A 19,021-nucleotide genomic window follows, 5' to 3' on the forward strand; every position below is an offset into this window, starting at 1 on the left:
TATAAACCTTTAGAAAATTACCTCACTTTGCTTTCATCCATAATTGCTTAGTATTTCCACTTTATTTAACTGAAATAAGCAAGACCATCAAATAAAAAACCCTGAGTAATTATGGTACAGTTGAACCAAGGATCTAATGCTGAACCCCCCAATGAGTGTAAATAGTTTGAAAATTATCAAAGTGAGGGTCTTCTATCTTAAAAATGTAGCACTGAGGTGCTGTGTATTGCAAGCAGCCAAATTGCACACAAACACAGTTCAGCTGCCATGGGAAAATATGCCTGTGCAGGTGTTTTAATACTTACAAGCAGCTGAACTCTGGATAATATCTGTTCCTCGTGTCTTACCCCTGTATGATCTTTAAACAGTGCAAGCAAGAACCTTTGTGATTGCTTTCATTCAGCTGTCAGCACAGGGTTGTACTGACAAACACAATTGTTTGAAGCTTTTAGATGTTCTTAATACATATGCAGGCTATGTGCAAGGCATTTTTTATTTCTGTCTTCCATTAAGTTGTAATAATAATAATAAGCATAAAAGCTGTCTTTAATTACATGGTAACCTGTCACTGGAATGATTTGGGTGTCTCAGTGTAGCAAGTAAAATTTCAGGTCATAATTTAAGGACCTTTATCTTATAAATTATTCTGCACTTAGTGTAACAATGTATTTTAACACCACCATCATGAAACTCATCAGATTTTTTTGGAACCATTCACCACATGGGGAAGCAAAATGCAGCTGCTTTATGAGTGCTCCGGTGCTCATTGTTCTGCTTTTATAATGTGAAGCTGTGCTTCACTGCCGTGGGGAGGAAGACAGGTGTGGAAATGCCAGATGCAAGTATGGCCCTGTTTGGGTTTTGGCTTCTCTTGGATGCCATGTCCCTTGTGCCACCCCGCTCAGCTGTGCATCATAGATGTGTTGTTAAATATTGAATAAATTATTTCAGAGCTATCTGAGAATTGTTTGCCCATCAGCCTGAGGTATGGTATACCCTGGGCAAAATGCTGGAAGTGGCATCCTTCCCAGTCCTTCAGTGTGTCACAGCAGTGACACTGCAGTATGCCAGTGTCTGTCTGGGTCTCCTGTGGGGTTTGCAAGATGTATTCCTCCCTCCCCTCTGCCCTCTCTGTGCAGAGCCTGTAACACACCACAGTCACGCAGCACCTTGGCTGGGTCTTTTGCCTCCACATGTCAGAAGATGTTAAGTGAGTCTCTGCTTTTGAGGTTATGTGACAGGGGGCCACAGCTGTGTATGCAAGACCCTAGCCTAGTGTGTGTGACCCAATACACCAAAAATATCCCACCACTTGACCTTTCCTGTGCTGGAAGAAATGTGTGGTCTGTTCATTAGTCCTAGTGCATGCTATTCCCGTCTTGTACAGTGATTTGGACCAAATTAAACAGTTCTTGCTCAGATGAAAATGCCATCATTCCCTTTATAGGCAATTCTGTCAAATGTACAGAAGCCAGGAGCGATTTGCCAGTGGAGCCTTTGTCGTGCTAGGCTTCCCTGAAGAGATGCTGTGATGTTTACTGCACATGCTCCAGTGCCACATCTTGGGGAGTTTGCACTGCTTAGCATATTTATGATAATTTGGCTCCCAGGGGCAAACAAGATACTCCTTATATCTCCTTCCTTGGGCTGAAGCACAAAGAAATTTCCCCTTGCTGCTTTGTAGGGGGGAAAATAATAGATCAAAGCTTCTTGCTAAACACTTTTAAAAATACACAGTGCAGATCTGTACATTTCTGTTCCCCTAAGGGACCTGTCCCTCTGGTTGTATGGAAAGCAGTTGGCAGCAGGTGGTGGGATAATGCTGCATGCTGAAGTCTAGGCACTGTACCTGACCTGCAGAGCTTCAGGTGGGGCACTGCCATGAGGGATTTGACCTGTCCTTTATCCGTGTCATGTCCCAGCATGGAATGTATTCTGGTCACTACACTCCAGTTGTCATAATCTGCCAGGCTGGATGTTGTCCAAATACAGTGGATTTGGAAGTAAAGCCTTTTGGGGCTAATAGTCTCGACTTGAAAATAATGCCAGTTAAGAGTTTTTAAATATATATATATATATATCCAAATATATATGTATTTTTGGGTTGTAAACTGAAAGTGTGGGCTCATGTTCTCAGAAATGTCATTGAGAAGCAGACTGCTTTAAAGCATCTCAATGATCTAGAAATCAGAAACTCATAAGCATTTTTTGAAGATGTGATGATTTCTGTGCTTATATGTAACATTAGATTTGAAGATTACTGTTTCCTAAGCATAGATTTTCCAACTCAGCAATGACAAAGGCATCCTGAACTTGAAATTTGGTTATTCTTCAATGATGGCATTGGTAAGTGTTGGGCAGCAAAGACGAAAAGAATAAAGATCAAGTGCATCTTCCTTTGTGTTAACTTTCTGAAAGCTAAATGTCTGATTTTCAAGTTCTCTTTAGACTGGAATGTGTGCTGGACTCATGGACCCGGCTCTAGCAGCCTTAAGGCACCTTAGAGCTCCCAGTTGGTAGGACCAGGCTTCCAGTGGCAGAGGGGAGAGGGTGCACTGTGCACCCTCTCTGTGCACTGCTGTCAGCTGCTGCAGGATGGCTGTGTGCTGTGCTGCCACCAGGCCACAAAAAGTCCTGTCCTGCGGGCACCACTGAGGCAGTGACAGCTCTTGGTGGCACCTGGAACTTGTGCCATTGATGGAGACATTGCACCTCCTTGGTTGCCTGAGGAGGAGGATGGTGGCACTGACTCAAAGAAGTTCCTGTTGCAGACAGAAGAGCTGCAGACCCTTACCTTGTACTTACTCATACAGCTTTCACTGAGCCACACCAGTGCCTGGGGTGCCAGGCACTGTGCAAGCTGGAGGTGCAAAGCCAGGAGGGCACATCACAGCAGGCTGTGCTCAGGCAGCTGGTCTGCAGGCAGAAGGATGAAAGAGAACCATTAAATCTTTTATCCTCTGTCCTGCTGCTCCAGGCAATCCTGGCCTGGCTGGCTTATTTTAATCAATAGATGGAAAGAGAGGATGGGTTTTTCTCCTTAAGTACTTTGGGAGATGCCCGATGTGAACAAGGAGTGTCTGCCTTCTGCTTGTGTGAGGATTTCCCATTTCACATGTGCATTAAAATATGCACATTTACTGTCAAGTTTCACTGCAGGGAAAAAGCTGCAGTGTTTTAGTTGCAGCAGTCAAAGACACTTTTTTAACAAAAAGTATCAATAGCTTAGAGTGACTGCTATAGGCAGCAGCTCCAATGCTTCGAAATGGATAAGGCGTAGAGGATTTGTCCAATAATTTCAAGTAACCCTGACCATTATAGCTGCACAGGAATAACCAGGGCTTCCTCCCACCTGGGGAAAAAAAGAGAGCTTCTGATTTCTATGTGGAAAAATTAGTGTCTCATTAAAGCTGGACAAGTTTGACATTTGCTCTCTGCCTGTGGTTTCAGGGCTTTTTGTCCCTCCAACCAAATAAGGAGCTGCTCCAATGTGTGTGATAACAGCAACTGGAATGCAACTTCAGGAGCTTCTTTGACCTTATCAGACAGAATGTGTTTGATTCATTCTGCAGATGTTAAAATACTGCTGGGAATTTCTGGGAGATGACCTTAGAAATGATTCCTAGTTCTGACTTTCATGCTCTAATAAAAAATGTGGTTGTACGGGTTAAATATCTTGCCCTTATGTATTTTAGTTTTCTAACCTAATGCCAGAAATTAATGTCTTGCTCTTTATTCCTTTGTGCATTGATTTCTTGGTGCCTTGGTGGTTAGGTGACATAACTACTATAATTGTTTTAATACATTAGCAGCAAACTATATATTGATGTTCCTTTTTTTCATTGACCTTTCTTTCTCAGCATCATTTTCATCATTTTCATTTTTTTTGCGTCAAGCTGTGTCCATGGTGGCATAGCACTATTAGAGGATTCGATTTTGAATTAAGGGCTAATCCTGCACGGTCCTGAGCACTGTTACCATCTGCTGAATGCAAGGGAGGGCTGGGACCTCTCAGCACCCTCTCAGACAACAGCAATATCTTGCTAGATCAGATAGCAATTTGCATTTACTGTTTGTACTCAGAGACATCCTGACATTTTTAGTAAATTGCTGTGGAATTACAGATTACTGAGAAACTTCTACCTTTGAAAAGAGTTGATGCTGTCAAATCATTTTTCCTTTTCTGCAGAACAAGCAATATTCTGATTACAGCTCAGCTCTCAGGACCTGTGTTTGCATTGCTGAGAGGTTTCAGAGCACTGCATGGTATTATGTGAACTAAACCACACAAAAAATCTACGTGTAGCATTGTCTGCCTTGAGGTGTGTTATAATTTTTCTCGTTTTGCAGAAGGGAAGAAGAGGTGCGACAAGAATTTATCAAGGCTATGAGCTTTCGGCACTGAGAGGCTGAAAAGCTTGTAGGGCTGTAGCCCTCATTTTGTTTAATTTGAACTAAGTGACTGAATATTTAAAATAGAAAAAACTATTTATTCCCTACAGAATAGTAAGTAATCAGCATCCATTTTACTCAGGCACAGGGTTCATGTGTCTGTTTGCCCAGCTGTAACCCCTTCTCATAGGGCTGCTTTTCTTGATGACTGTGAGAGATATATGTTGTAACTGTTTCTGATCAGAATGATGTTGCTAACCCCATCAGTGAATATTTTCTTTTTAAAAATTATTTCCAATATGGGCTATGAGGTCAGAAGGTGCATTAGTTTTATTGATCCCAGCATTTCAGTCACAGGAGGATGAAAATTCCAAAGGATTCAGCTGGTCTAGCTGTTGACTTTTTTTTCCCAAATATATTCTGGGGTATGTGCCTCACAAAATGTTACAGAAGAGTGTCTGATCCTGCAAGGTAGGGATGATTCACTGAATGTAAACGAGAGCAGAGCTGTTGATGATTATTAAATTTGTAATTCTGGCTAATACTGGTAAGTATATTAACATAAGGGGATGTCAGGAGCTGGCCATATGGTCATCTTATTATCTTTGCCATAGTCACAAATGGGAAATGGCATAGCTAAAGGGTTTTAGATTTTGTTCTATGTTGTCTAAAACATATCTTTTTCTCTTCATCTTTGTCTGTCTCAAAAATATTCCCCCCCCACCCCCCAAGCATCAAAGAGATTTCATTTTCACACAAAAGTCCCTCAGAGTTTGCACTGATACTTGAAAGATGCATGTGTAGCCCCCACTTGTATTTCATGCTGCTGGAGTTCCTAGATGATAATGAACAATACACTATACTAAAGTTCTTACATCATGAAAATGAAGAAGATATTATGACCTCTTTTTATTTGTTACATTTCTGAAAGATAAGTTGAGCAGAAAGGAAGGACACTTAGCGATTTCCTCTGCTTGGAAAGCAGAGGGTTTAGAGTGTTATAATTTTAATTCAGGCATGGTTTTTATTCTCTCTCACACACATAGTGACAACCACAACTGCTCTGTAGCATGACTAAGGCTTGCCACTACAGTGGCAAGAGTATTTTTAACCTGTGAATTACTGAATTCCAGTGGCTTGTTCACTCAGGCTTTTTTTTTTCTTTTTTTGTTGTGGTGTTTGGTTTTCTTTCAATCTTCATACAGGTTTGGCCTGCACCAGCAAATCCTTGGAGAAAGCTGAATCACTACTTTGCATAAAGTGGAAAAAGACTTGCATTCCAGTGCTTTATCTATATTTTCTTATAATCCGATTTAGTGTGGAATACAAGCCTGAAAACCTCTTAAATCTTTCTGTAATTCTTGCACAGCCATTCACAATGGATTTGTACAGTGCAGAGTCGAAGAGATTTGGGTTCAGAATGGTGATAAGTTTAAACCTTCCCCCCGCCCCCCCCAAAAAATCAGATTACTTGTTTTTCTTTGCAGTGTAACAGATTTCACTGTCAGTACCCTTTCCCCAACTAGCAGTACATGACATATGCAATCTGCAGAGAAAGGAATATAGAGTCTATATGCATGGAGCCCATATGCTTATACTCCTCTGTGAAGAGGAATTTGCCTTTTTTAAGCCATGCAGTTATAAGAAAAAACCTCAATGTATTGGATGTTTTAAATGCTGTTGTTGCCTTGTTTTGCATTGCTTTATTTTTTTCATAATATTTAAATAAGCATGTGATGGAAAGGATAGAACGTGGAAAAAGAAACACTACACAGAGTGGAAAGAACAGAGTCTGAAAAGTTGCTCTGTAAAGTCTGATATAAAAAAGGGAATAGTTCGTGTCATTTCAGCAGTCAGTTTGTCACTTAAAGTGGGAGGACATGTTTGGCTTATTTTTCTGCTTTTGTTTTTTGTATATTCAGTTTTTGTTTTTTGACTGGTAGCCACTGAAATGTAACAAACCAAAATCTATTCAGGATGTAGTAGTGTGATTCGAAAACCAGGACAAACTGGAATTTGTCATCAAGTTATCTCTTCTTGTGGGTATAAAGGGATTAATGACTCAGGCATTAGGAATAATTATATCTGGCTTAGCTGGACAGTATGTCTAATATTAGCAGTAGGGCAATAGGTGTACACTAAATGCAGCCTGAGCTGTTGGACATGTTGGTAATGTAGATGTAGATGCACTATTGGTTTCATTGTGGTGGTCTAAAGATGCTGGTTGGTGCACAGGCAGGCCAGTAAATAATATGGGAACACATGAATTGCTGGGTGAGTAGTTAGAGATGTGTAGCTATCTATAACACCGGAATGTTTCCATACTTTTCCTTCTTTGCTCATTCTATGAGATATCTCTTTTAATATTTGCTTTTTAGAGCTGTTCTCAAATATATCTAATTTAATCATATTAATTTAGCTTTTACTGTGTTTGACAAAGCCATTTCCTTTAGATTAAGTTTCTTCAAATGTTTTATGTTACAAGCTATTAAAGGGAGGCTGCTCCACTGATGCCTCCTTCATACCATTGCAGTAGTTTAAGAAAATGCTCCCGTTTGAGAAGAGGGTACAGATGTTTGATGTGGCAACACCCAGAAGTGTACTGCCTGTCCTGATTTGTTAAATGTGTGTCACAGATGATTTTTCTTTACAGATCTGTATTGATTTCTGTCCTAAGCCTTAGTAATTGATAGCCTGCCTAGAGAACAGGGTGGAGAAAGGAGAAAAGAAACCATTGGAAAATCAGACTTGGTGTGCAAACCCATGTAGGAAACCTATTGTTTCCTCCTGGCATTTCTAATTGTACCATCACTTTGAACTGGTATTTGTGGAGTTGTCTTCTCAGAGAGAAGGGGTTTCTCCTGTTAGAGAAGTAAGTGGGCACATGGAAAGCAGCAGGGAATCCTGTCCATTTTTTTAGTAGATGGGAACATATGATATGTTGTTCACCTAAATATTTTATCATTTACGATCTCTGGGCTCTAGGTCCCCCTTCCCCACCAAATGCACCATTGCTGCTGTTGGCTGTCATCACCCTATACACGCAATACAGTTGCAACTTCTGTAGATGTGTTGCTGGGTCCTTCAGTAACCAGCTGGAAGCAAATGTCCCCTGGCTGTTTCATGTGGGTGAGAGTGTCTCTATACTGCTCTTTCTACCCCTCAGCCACCCTGGATGTGTCTTGCAGAAGGACTTGTCCATTGCAGAAACATGGGATGAGCAGTACTAACTATTCCTGGTAAAGCTGTGTCTGTGCTTGATTTCACTTGGGGAAGGTGGGGACTCACAGCCTGGGAGAAACTCTCTCAGCAGAAGCTGGTGCAAATTGATTATTTAATAACAAACAAGCACACTGCCTGCTTTTTAAATTATTTTTATGCCTATGGAACTCGCACACAATTGGTGTGGTGAGATTACTGCCTGAGGCTGTCTCCAAAGAGCTGCAGGAAGAGGAGGCCATGGGACTCATGCTGGTTCTGTTGCATGTCTTAATGAAGCTTTAAAATGTTTGAAATTGTTTTTGAAATGAAATAGTCCTTAGCTGCAATTGAACCACAGACTTTGTAATAATTGCTTAGCCAAATAAAGGAAAATTGTGAGGAACAAAGAAAAGTTAGATTGATGTCCAGAAGGAAAAGATTAAATAAAAAATTCATGAAAAAGAGAAATAAAAAAAATCATAGCATCACAAGCTTTTGAACCAAGATTTCCCTTTCAATATCCTTTCCTTTCCAACAGTTACTATGCATTTTTTCTCCCTGTTTGCTACAAATGCTAGAAAAAATTTTTGTCTAGAAATGATAGGGAAAATTGTCATAAATTTAGGCAAAAACTCGAACATGGAGTAAAATTTTAAAAGGGATATGCATTTCACTGCCATTCTGAGTGGGGGTGTGGTGAACTGTAAATTATTAATGAGTTGACTGGAATTGCCTTTTTTTAACTCTTAAATCAAATATGACTAAACAGAAAAATCCCAAAAAGACTTTTGCTCCTAATTGTCAGCCCAACTTGTACCTTTCTCATTCAAATTTACTGCTCTTAGTGGCCATTAGTAACAGAATGAATAATAGGTTGTGAATAAATCCTCTCATGGTTACCCTGTCTCTCCATTTGTAGATTAAGACCAGCAAATCATCATTTGTGGATACGTGTTAATACCCAAAACTGTCTGACAAGTGTGCAGTTGTTTGTTTTGAGCAAATTATTTTTGAAGTATAAGTACACCCTCAGGTTTTGTGTTCCTCCTATGACGTGAGAAACCATTCTAGAATGAGTTTAAATTACAGAGCATTTAGGAAGAAAATACAGAAGATAGTTACAGTGAACAGTCAGACTTCAGGGAAATACCTACAAGCTAGTTCAGGCATTTAAAAATATGATTATTATTGTAAAGTCTTTAGGTGATGTCTGGTAATAGATATTTAATCTTGCAAAAGCATTTTCATTGCTTACTTGTTAAAGTAATTTAACAGATGAGTGATGCTATTAATGGACCACATGTATAAGCCAGACTTTTTTTGTTCAAAACATTCCTCTAGGGTTTAAATCTCTAAACATGTTCAGAGGCAATTTTAAGAAATTTAGCCTATACACAAACTGTAGGAAACATAATTTATTAACTTTTCTTCTTAGCCTTTCTTCTGCATTTAGAGGATAAATGAAATCACTACGTATATATTTGTGCAGCTTAAAGTGGGCTGAGTGATATAACTTGTTTTGGTGGGTTTGTTAGAAACCAGAGGCTGTGAATGGAAGGATGTGGAGATGGAGATGAACAGAGGGCTTAAAAATAATTGCAAGGTATCTGAACAAATGTACAGTTCCAGACTTTCCATCACTGTTTGGTTTGTTGTGGGGTGGGTTTTTTTTTGAATGAGAATCGCATTAGTAATGTCTGTAAAATAGTTCTTGCAAGAAAATAAAACAAAAAAGCAAGAAACTGACATTATAGTAAAACCAGTCTTTCTTCCCATCCCAACACTTTGGGATGCTGGAAGAATCAGCATCTGGAAAACAGATTATCAGGTAACAAAAAATAAACATATAAGTACTTTTGTAAACACCAGTTATTACGATAAAGTCACACTCTTTTGAACAGTGAGAGAAGTTCATTGATACTATTGCAGCTTTGCTTCAACTAGGAGTTAATTTCTTTTCCCAACACATGGCTATGTTTTGCTGAAATTCAGATATCACCTACACAGAGTAAGAAATCAAGGAAATAATTGGGTGTAAATCTGCTGAAAAAAAATCCCTTTGACTTTGTGGGGATCAGTGCACAGTCACATAGTTCAATAAAGAATTAAAATGTGTTTGTTGACTCCAAGCTCAGCTGTTTCCAAATAAATGTTTGTGAAACCTCCAACTTTAATAGCCTCATTGTACCATCCAAAAGACGTGCAAGAGAATGAATAGATGACCTTTCAGAGAGAGAACAAGCTGTTCACCATGTCTTTTCATTTACTGAGACAAAATACTCTTTTTATGCAGAGATAATACTTTCCACCATTTTTAACAATGTTGGGTAGAATAAATAATTTAATTATTTTGCTTTGGAGTCCACGAGGTTTAAACTATGCATCCTTAAATCAGGACTCTAGACCAGCAGTGTTAAATGCATTGAGCTAGATAGACTTATTTTATTTTTTTCAAAGGACACTGGAGGTATTTTGAATCCCATGCTCACAGGGTGGGATGTCATTAGCTACCCATCCATGTTCATCCATATGACATCTGTCTGTGAATGGTGTATGGATGAATTGCCATTGTGCACCGCAGCTGTGGGATCAATAATTGACAGATAAGGTCCAAAGCACCTGCAACTGAAATTGGTCTAAATGATTGTGAAATTGCAGTCTTGCTGTGGAAAGCTGCTGGGATGCTCTCTGTTGCACCCTTGTACAAAAGGGCTAGCTTTGACCGGAACAGATCACAAACAAATAGGGAGAAAATCAGGATATGGGAATCAGGTCTCAGCCTCGTTTTTCTCATGTGAGGTATGGTTTGGCCCTCAGTGTCTGCAGTTGTAAATCCACCACTTAAATCTTAGTCTAATTGGTGCTAATACCAGCCAGTTATACTGGTAAAATAGTTTTGCTCTACAATATAACTGAAATCACTTCTGTTATTGTTCAGCCTCTGTCCATGTTTCCGTTCTTATCTGAAAAAACAAACATATGCTATGTTCCCCTCTTGTTAAGGGGAACATAGCATATTTGCTGAAATTAAGAGAAATACAGTCAAAAGGAGTCCTTCAAAACTTGAGGAAAATCCTACAATTTGGGAAAAAAACCAAAACCCAAAACCAGAGAAACAAACAGAAATATTTTTATTTTGTGGTTACAAAGACCAATTACATTGTCTGTTTGCGTAAAAGAAAAGATTTTTGTTATGTGAACTCAAAACTCTGGATCATGGATCGTGCATGAGTAGTTTACTAAAATTGGAATCAAATGTGTTTAAAAATTTTACAATAATTTCATTTGGAAGGGAGCTGTGAAACCATTGGGTCCAACCTGTGCTGGAAGCAGCTTCAGTAAGACCAGGATGCTCAGAGCTTTGCTTTTGAATACAGTGATGTTGGATGCTGATGTGCAGATAACCTGTTACATTGGGCCTCCTCACGAGAGGAAAAAATAAGTACCTTAATCTAGACAAATTTTCTTCTGTTGCCATCTCTGATGGTTGCCCCATATCATTTTGTAGCACACCTCCAGGAAAAGTCAGGCTTGGTCTTATCTCTGTTCTGCCACTGGGTTTTTGAAGACCACCATGAGATTACCTTGAGCCCTACTACCCAAGAGCAAACCCAGTGCTTTCACCCCAGCAATGTATGCAGTAAAAGGTTGGAAAAAATCTTAAAAATAGTGTGACAAGGGAATGAGGAATGAAAAAGTTGTATTGAAATCTGAAACTGTCTGTTTGTCCTGACAACCTGAGGTGCTGCAGCTTCAGCGTGTAGGGATGGTCTGTTAGCAGCTACCTTCAGCCTGGTTTTGTAACACTGATGGAAACCAAAGGGAGAAAAAGCCTCCATTACATTTACAATTACAGTTGAATAAACCTTAGGGAAAACTTCTCAGCACTTACAATGATGCCCAGAAGACTAACCAACCATCTAAAGATTTGAATATATTTATTTCATGATTCTCAACTATTGTGCATAGAGGTTAATCACAGTTCATGGCAATCCTAGTTTTTTCTCTGATTGCTAAAAGCTATTGTTCTGAAGTTCTAGAACAAGCCAATGTGTGGAAAGGTTGTTTTGTGTGCAGCTGAGCTAACCAGGATGGCAGTGTTTGTTATAAGGACTCTTTCTTACTGGTTCCTGAGCTATGATGAATTATTTTGTGCGTATTTGTGACTGTTGGTGCTTTGGGAGCTGAGGATGTACTTGTTAAATAAAAGGACTGATCTCGGCAGTGGCAATACATTGTTAACTTTTTAAAACTTAAAGGTTTATGTATTTTGTATTCTTTGGGCCTTTTTTTAAGGGTGAGGGTCCTGTTCCTGCCATGCACAGTAACAGGAATATATACTCTCTTCCTGCTCTTGTTAATTTATTGTACCTTGGGCTTTTTTTGTCTTCCTCTGCAGAAACCCTCCTGGATGATTTCCTTCTCACATACACGGTTTTCATGACAACTGATGACTTGTGCCAGGCACTTCTGAGGCAATATCCTTTTACTGAAGGTTGTATTCACAGGGGTCACACATTTACTTGTAGCTTTATCTATTTTTGAGCCTTATTTCAAAGTTACATGTCTGGTTTTGAAACAGATGCCTAACTCAAAGCAACAATGCAATTTTATGTCAGCTTTGTTTAAAGATAAAGAAACTTTTATAAGTGTGACGAGGTAGAATTTTAATTGGGGTTAAAACCTCCCCAGGTTATGTTAATTCATAGAATACCTACATGTGCATAATACATTATAGAATACACAAGGAGAAAAAGTAAAGAATTTTAATCTCTGCTCCTTTTATCATGTAATACAAGATATAAGTCTTAACTCATTCTGAGATAAAATAATTATTTTCATGTGTTTCTAATTACTTCCATAATATGTGAAACTATGGATCAATGTTTGAATAAACTTGTGGCTATACAATGAGTCATTTGTTTGTTTGTTTGTTTGTTTAAATCTTTCCCCTATTTTTAACTTTTGTGGTGAAAACATCAGTTTTTTACCTTATAAAACTAAGAACCATGAAGAGACTGGAACAGTGTACAAAGTGAGTATCATCTGGCATTTGGTGCTTCTGCCTTTTGAATAGAGAACAATGGTAGAAATAATCTTTCACTTTTTTTTTTTTAATTTTAACAGTATCACTTCTGCAGATAGTGTAATTTGTGCAGGCAAAAAGAAACTGACTTCCTTTGCCTGCTTTTTGTGTTATTGTTAATGATGCTTTGCCCTCCTTCCCACAGACATTCATGTTGGCATCGGTGTTCAGGACAAAGGTTCATTCTCAGTTGTGCAGAAAAGATATGACTGAACATTGTATAATTCCTTTGGAATTGATTTTACTTTTATAGACTCACCTCTCTAATCTGTAAGGGAAAAAAATCCTGTTGGCACAGAGGATGAATTGACGTTCCTATTATTGAGAATTTAATTCCCAAAAGTTATGAAACTCCTAAAGCTACTAAAGCAGACAGGATAAAACTGACCAATGCAGTGGAAAAAACCTTTCATTAGCATATGAGATTATTGCGAAGTCTTTGCCAGCAGTTAATTTTCAGGTTTCTTTGTGATCCTGTTTTGTGTTCCTTAACCTATTGCACCTATTGTGCTAAGAACCACCAAGGGAAAGAAGACGACTCTGATGTGTCCTGTAGGAAAAGAAAAGTCTTGCATTTGGTGTCTCAGTGGACTTCTCTCTACAAAGACTGGCTACATGAAGATGAGCATTTAAAACAATTTTTAAAGGTATTGAAACAATTTCTGTGATGCATTTCAGCACTGTTTAATTACATACTGTATCTAAATTCCCCAACAGCAAAATCTATAAAACTTTTTTTTTTTCATACTTAGATCTTCTCCATGAAATCTATAATATAAAATGATTTACATGTGTCTTCTTTAAATGCCTTAAATATAGTCAGTTTGAACAGAAATCCTGTACTGTCAATACAGTCAACATTAAAAATATTAAAATATGAAACTTGTGGAACTCCCTTGGTCTCTAGAAAATGGGAAAAGTTAGGAAGGTAAGAAATGAAATGACAAAGATGTGGAGGTTCCTTGGACACACCAACCATGTCTGTCAGAATAGGGTCTGCAGTTGGTATCCAGAGGATCATGGACGTAGAGCATTTTGAGGTGTCTGTAAAAGATGCAATTTTGACTGAGAAGTGACATCCTATTCCATGGTGTTTGCTGGGTGTATGTGGAGAGCAATGTAGCTTTATGTATTTTTGATAAATAAAATTTTGTTCCTTACCTGTTAGCAAAGCTCTTCTCATACTTCCGTATGAGTTCCAAAAGCTCTTATAATTCCCTTGTTAATTTGAAAATAGTGCTATTGTTATGAACCTAAAATCAATGTGGCTACTGATTTTTTTTTTCAATTTATGTTTTTTCCCTGCTGGTTGAAAGATGAGAGTATTTTAGGAGACTTTGTTGTATCTTTCACTTTTACTGATGAGCCTCTTTGCAACTGGAGATCTTCTTAAGGGTCTTTTATCTCTGCAGTCACTCGCTCAAGACGAAGGCAATGTGGAGAAAATCTCGAGATTCCTTTTGTTTGTTTGTTTTGTTTTTTTAAGTAGCACACACTGCATATGGAAGCAGAGACCTTGGGATTTTTGCTGTTTGGTACCAGATGTGTATTGCTGTGCTGGAAAGGGGACATCATTTCAGGCATCAGTTATGTCACACTGAGTTGCACCTGTCTGGATGCAGGGCTTTCTGGCCATGGAGGTGTGACTGGGCACTGTCTCACAGTGCCTCTTCTGGAAGCTTGTGTGCAATATTAAACAGCAATAATGTTAATGGTGGTTGTAGCTAAGATGTGCAAAACCAACATACAGGGTCAGAGGCTAAAATCTATTCATGCAGAAATGTATGAATGTAGGGGCTAAAGCAAACCTGGTGACTCAGCTCATACGTATGATCCTTGTTTCCTTAGGAGGGAAAGAGAAGGATCTGCATGCAAAAAGGGTAGAGAAAATATTTCCTAGAATTTCAATCATGACTATGTCCCCCCACAATTAAAAGTAAAGTTTATTTACATATTAGTTTACTGCTAGGGAGAGTTGTGGGAGTTTGTGGGAGACATCAACTCAGGTTAAAATGCATGCAGATGTGAGGAAAGGTAAAGTATAATATTTGCCATTTTAAAAGTCTTAATCTAATGAACCTATTTGCTGTCATTTTGGATAAGTGATGATGGTGTGTTGTGCTGTCATGCTTCAGAATGTGTTATTCTGACCTAACCCAGGTTTCATGTAATAGCCACAAGTGGTGTTTTAAATTTTCCTGTTTATAGACAAAATAGTACAAGCATTTTGCCCTCTCTCTTGATACACAGTACTAGGTAAGAGTGTTTCTCTAAAGGCAAGCTGAGTATTGACCAGTCTGGAAATTTAAATAGGAACATTCCCTCCTTACAGGTTTTGCATAAATATAATTATAAAACTTGGTTCAGTAGGATAGTATCTGAATTGACTTAGACCACTAATGTGATGCCTTAGATTAATGTGTGAGTGGTCAGGTGTTTAAAGATACTGCTTTGTTTTGTAGACAATATACAGAAATGTGTTAGATGATGTGTATGAGTATCCCATTCTTGAGAAGGACCTGAAAGAATTTCAGAAGATTCTTGGGATGCATCGCCGTCAGTAAGTATTGATTATGTTTATGATCAAGTCTTCTTTTATTCAGAATGTAATTTATTTTTTGTTGCTATCTTTCTATGATTCAGTAAAGTGATGAGTGATGCAAGTGGCATATTCAGTTTTACAAATCATTTCTTCTTAAAACTAAAGCTGGATTATTCAATTTTTTCTGATGTTTGTTGGGCAGTGTTTGTGATTCAGCATTCACTCCCATCAATTTAATTTGGGATTACTTACAGACAGAGCAATGGTTTGTGGAGAAGCTGGCAAAAATTCCCTCAGAAGTTGCAGTCTGTCACTTCAGATGGTACCTTCATTCTCTGCAGTACTGAGAAGCAAATCACTTGGAATAGTCATCTCAGAGTTATTATTTTACTAATAATTATGACATCTATAATTGCCTTGCTTTTCCAACAAATGGAGGTTGTTCCCATGGTTTGGCCATTGGGGAAGTGGAAGGAGCTGTGCTTTTAAGGGTGACCTTGACTGCTGTGTTTGCCTGCTCCAACAGCTCATGGGCTGGCAGCATTGCTTTTCACTATATCAATTTTGCAAGTCAAAGGAAAGCTCTGTGGCTGAGACAGAAGCCTTACATTTTTCCTGAAGAACCTCTGCAGCCTTTCTGCAGTGACCATTTACTGTTAGAAACGTTCTGATATTGTAACATTTGTAATAGCTAAAACTTCCTAAGCTTTGGCTGGGAAAAATAATTGTGATTTTCCTTTTTGTTTCAGCACTGTAGATGAATATTCACCTCATCGAAAGGTAAAGCCAGCCTGATTGTTGCTGATAGCTAGATATCTTACCATCTCACCTTTTTTTTCCCCCTCTGCCCACCTCCCTCTCTTTTCTTGGCTTCTTAACCAAACATGACTGGTGACCAAAAACATGACAGGACACATCAGTGAGGTTAGACCCTCAATTCTGCTTAAGGAACATTTTTTTTCCTTTGAGTGCATCCTGGATATCAGCAGTGTGAACTAACCTGAAGTGGCTGTGACAGTGTTAGCATGTTAACAAGATGCTTTGAGATGTCAAAATTCAGGAGAGGCCTGGGAGTGTGTCCCCACCAAGCCAGAGGGATGTAGGCAGCTGGGCAAAGCAGGCTGAACACAGGCATTGACATGGATGTCAAGTAAACAGAGCAAAGGGCGGATTTGTTGTGACAGGGACAGACAAAGAGAGAGGAACACGAATCTGTCTGTTTAACTGGAGGGAGAAGTTGCAGCCAGAGAAAGTTGGCATACGAACTGCTCAGAGGTGAATTGCTGTCCTCGTCAGTTTTACTGGGTTGAAGCTGAAGTGTGTAACAAGCTTAAAATGTCACTGCAAAAATGTGGAAGGCAGAACATGAGATTGTTGTGAAATTGCTAAATAGGCTGATTGGTACATAGGAAATGTATATAAGAATAAGTGTATAAGAAATGGGCTCTGAACATGAATACGAAAAACCTTGAATTGTGCAGACTGCTTAGCCTTGGCATGTTCTGCTTCCTCCAAAATCCCCACCTTGGCCATTATTTAGTAAGGCAACTCCCAGTTTACTGCTCCAAGAAAGGGTGGATGTACTTCCTATACAGAAACCTTTTGGCCAGACATATGGGTTAAATGCTGTATTCTGTGAATTACTGCTTTGTAAACAGCAGGGATGCAAAAAATCACTGGTTTTTTTTTCCCTTTCTTTCTTTTCCACTCCCTCACAGACTAAAACCTTTTTCCACCAGTTCAGTGTTAAGGAGAACTGGCTGCAGCACAGAGGAACCATGAATGAAACAGAAGAAAGTGAGTATAATTGAAAGAGTGGAGGAAAACCTCAAAAACTATAAAGTTGTTTCTCAAGGACTTCAATGTAAATATTCTTTAGCTGACATATAGCTTTTGAACGAGATCTTAGGGACACAAATGAAGAGATATTTGGCTGTGCAAGTTTACCTTCCTTCCTCCTGGTTTGCAGGGCTCAATAGTGCCATGGTATCTCAAGGGGTTTTTGCCCTGTCTGGTATGTCCAGCACCCCTGTCACAGTCCTGTGTGTGTCCCAGGTGTGCTGGCAGTCCAGGCATTGCTTCTGCTCCATTTCGTGCTCTTGGTCTCTTGACCTATATCTTGGTTGTGAAAGGTGAATGAATAAGCCTGTCACATGGAATGGGCCAGGAGCTGCTAACTCTGGGAATGTGCCCTAGCTCCTTCTCTGCTCAAAAACACCTCTGCCTGTAGTGCAAGGTGCCACTTCACTTTAATGTCAGCCATTTCAAAAGGCAATCTCCCTCCATCACCAGTAACACTGTGAGGCAGTGAGGCTTCCCCCTCCTGTAATGCCGAGCGAGGAAGGAGGCACAGGGGAGAACACCGTGTACACGAGCAGGGAAGGGCAGAAGGACCTCCTGCCTGGCAGCCTCGCTCTTTGGCACTGTATCTTCATTTCTTACTGGGAACAAGCCTCCGGAAGTTCACTTGAAGTCAGGGTATTTTTAGTGCTCATTTGTGACAGAATAAAAACTGAGCTTGTTCTATGCCAAGTTGAAAGACTTGCACCGTACATTCTGCTGATAGATAATCCTCTTTTTGTGCTTCAAATGTAGGGGGCTTTGAGATTCACGTTACCAAGGTTTCTTCTGAAAATGTTATTTGTAGATGAGAACCCCCCCACTCATTCTTCTGTCAAGGCTGGACACAGGTTGTGTGTGACTGGAAAGGAAAGTGTACTGGTGCAAGAGAGGGGACAGACCGTGTGACTGTGGTAGCACAGTGACCAGGACAGGGCCCAGAAAGGCCAGTTCTGACTGAGTTAAATTGCTTTTGTCTCACTCTTTGAGAGCAGGAGCCATGGATTGTGATGGGATTGAAGGAATGAAATAGCCAGAGTGAAGTTGGGGAAGAGAGAGACAGATACAGGGGGTGGACATCTAACCCTGGGCGGTGGAGTGCTCTCTTACTGATGGTGCTTGTGGAGGATGGGTCTGTCCAAGCTGCACCATGCCCCCAAAGCAGAGGTGTTTTATCCTCTGTTGCAATCATTACCAGGGCAGCTTGCAGCCCATGGCCACTTCCTCCTGCTGGCATTCCCTCCTTCTCACAGAGGAGTAGCACAGGCTCCTGGAAGAGCTGACATGGTCCATCCCAAGAGATACCACAGACAGAACGTTGGAAAGGTGTGAGGGGGAGAATCACAACCACCGTGGTGGCTGTGCTTGAGCATCTGACCTGTGGGTTGATTTAGTTCAGTGTTAAAGAAAGGCTAGATCAATAGCCCATTTATAAATTGACATTCCTGCCATTGTCCCTTTGCAAATGACAGAGGACATTTCAAAGGAATTCACTGTAAGCAAGGTGTGTCCCTCTGCATATGGAGTCCAAATATTCCTATGAAATTTTTAAAATTTATTTTTCAACCTAGTAATTTAAAGTGCAATTGGAAGTCTCTATCTTCATGATTTGTATCCATTCTGATAAAAGATTGTGCCATAGAATGGGCATCTCATTTGTTCTCTGTCAGCAGAGACAGATTAAAAAAGAATTATAAAATCAAATGGGGTTTTTTTCCCCCAATACTCAATGTTAAGTTCCTCCTTCTTTCTCATATTCCTTTTTTTCTTTACTACATCGTGAAAAATCCCCTATTCCCAAGGAGAGAGTTCTTAACTGCTTCTGGCATAGTTTTCACTAATGAAAGTGCCCTGAAGCCATGAAGATCTGTAGGACAAATAAAGAGCTATTGCTCTATACATCTGTCAATAAAGATAATAGAAAAAAAAAATACAACAGTTCTGGAGAAGAAAAGTTGTCC

The 19,021-nt window shown here is 39.5% G+C and overlaps 1 protein-coding gene across 2 annotated transcripts in view; it reads left to right on the forward strand.

The window, feature by feature from the left end:
* Positions 1–19,021, forward strand: part of RAPGEF5 (Rap guanine nucleotide exchange factor 5) — a 159,479-nt gene that overhangs the window by 109,895 nt on the left and 30,563 nt on the right. For both annotated transcript variants that reach the window (XM_063410746.1, XM_063410751.1), the window contains exons 12-16: positions 11,993–12,071; positions 13,182–13,326; positions 15,142–15,239; positions 15,971–16,001; positions 16,940–17,018. In XM_063410746.1, coding sequence (XP_063266816.1) covers positions 11,993–12,071; positions 13,182–13,326; positions 15,142–15,239; positions 15,971–16,001; positions 16,940–17,018 — 432 coding nt within the window. The remainder of the gene's footprint in view (positions 1–11,992; positions 12,072–13,181; positions 13,327–15,141; positions 15,240–15,970; positions 16,002–16,939; positions 17,019–19,021) is intronic.

The sequence above is a fragment of the Prinia subflava genome, chromosome 1 (assembly GCF_021018805.1).
Source record: "Prinia subflava isolate CZ2003 ecotype Zambia chromosome 1, Cam_Psub_1.2, whole genome shotgun sequence".
Classification (NCBI taxonomy): domain Eukaryota; kingdom Metazoa; phylum Chordata; class Aves; order Passeriformes; family Cisticolidae; genus Prinia; species Prinia subflava.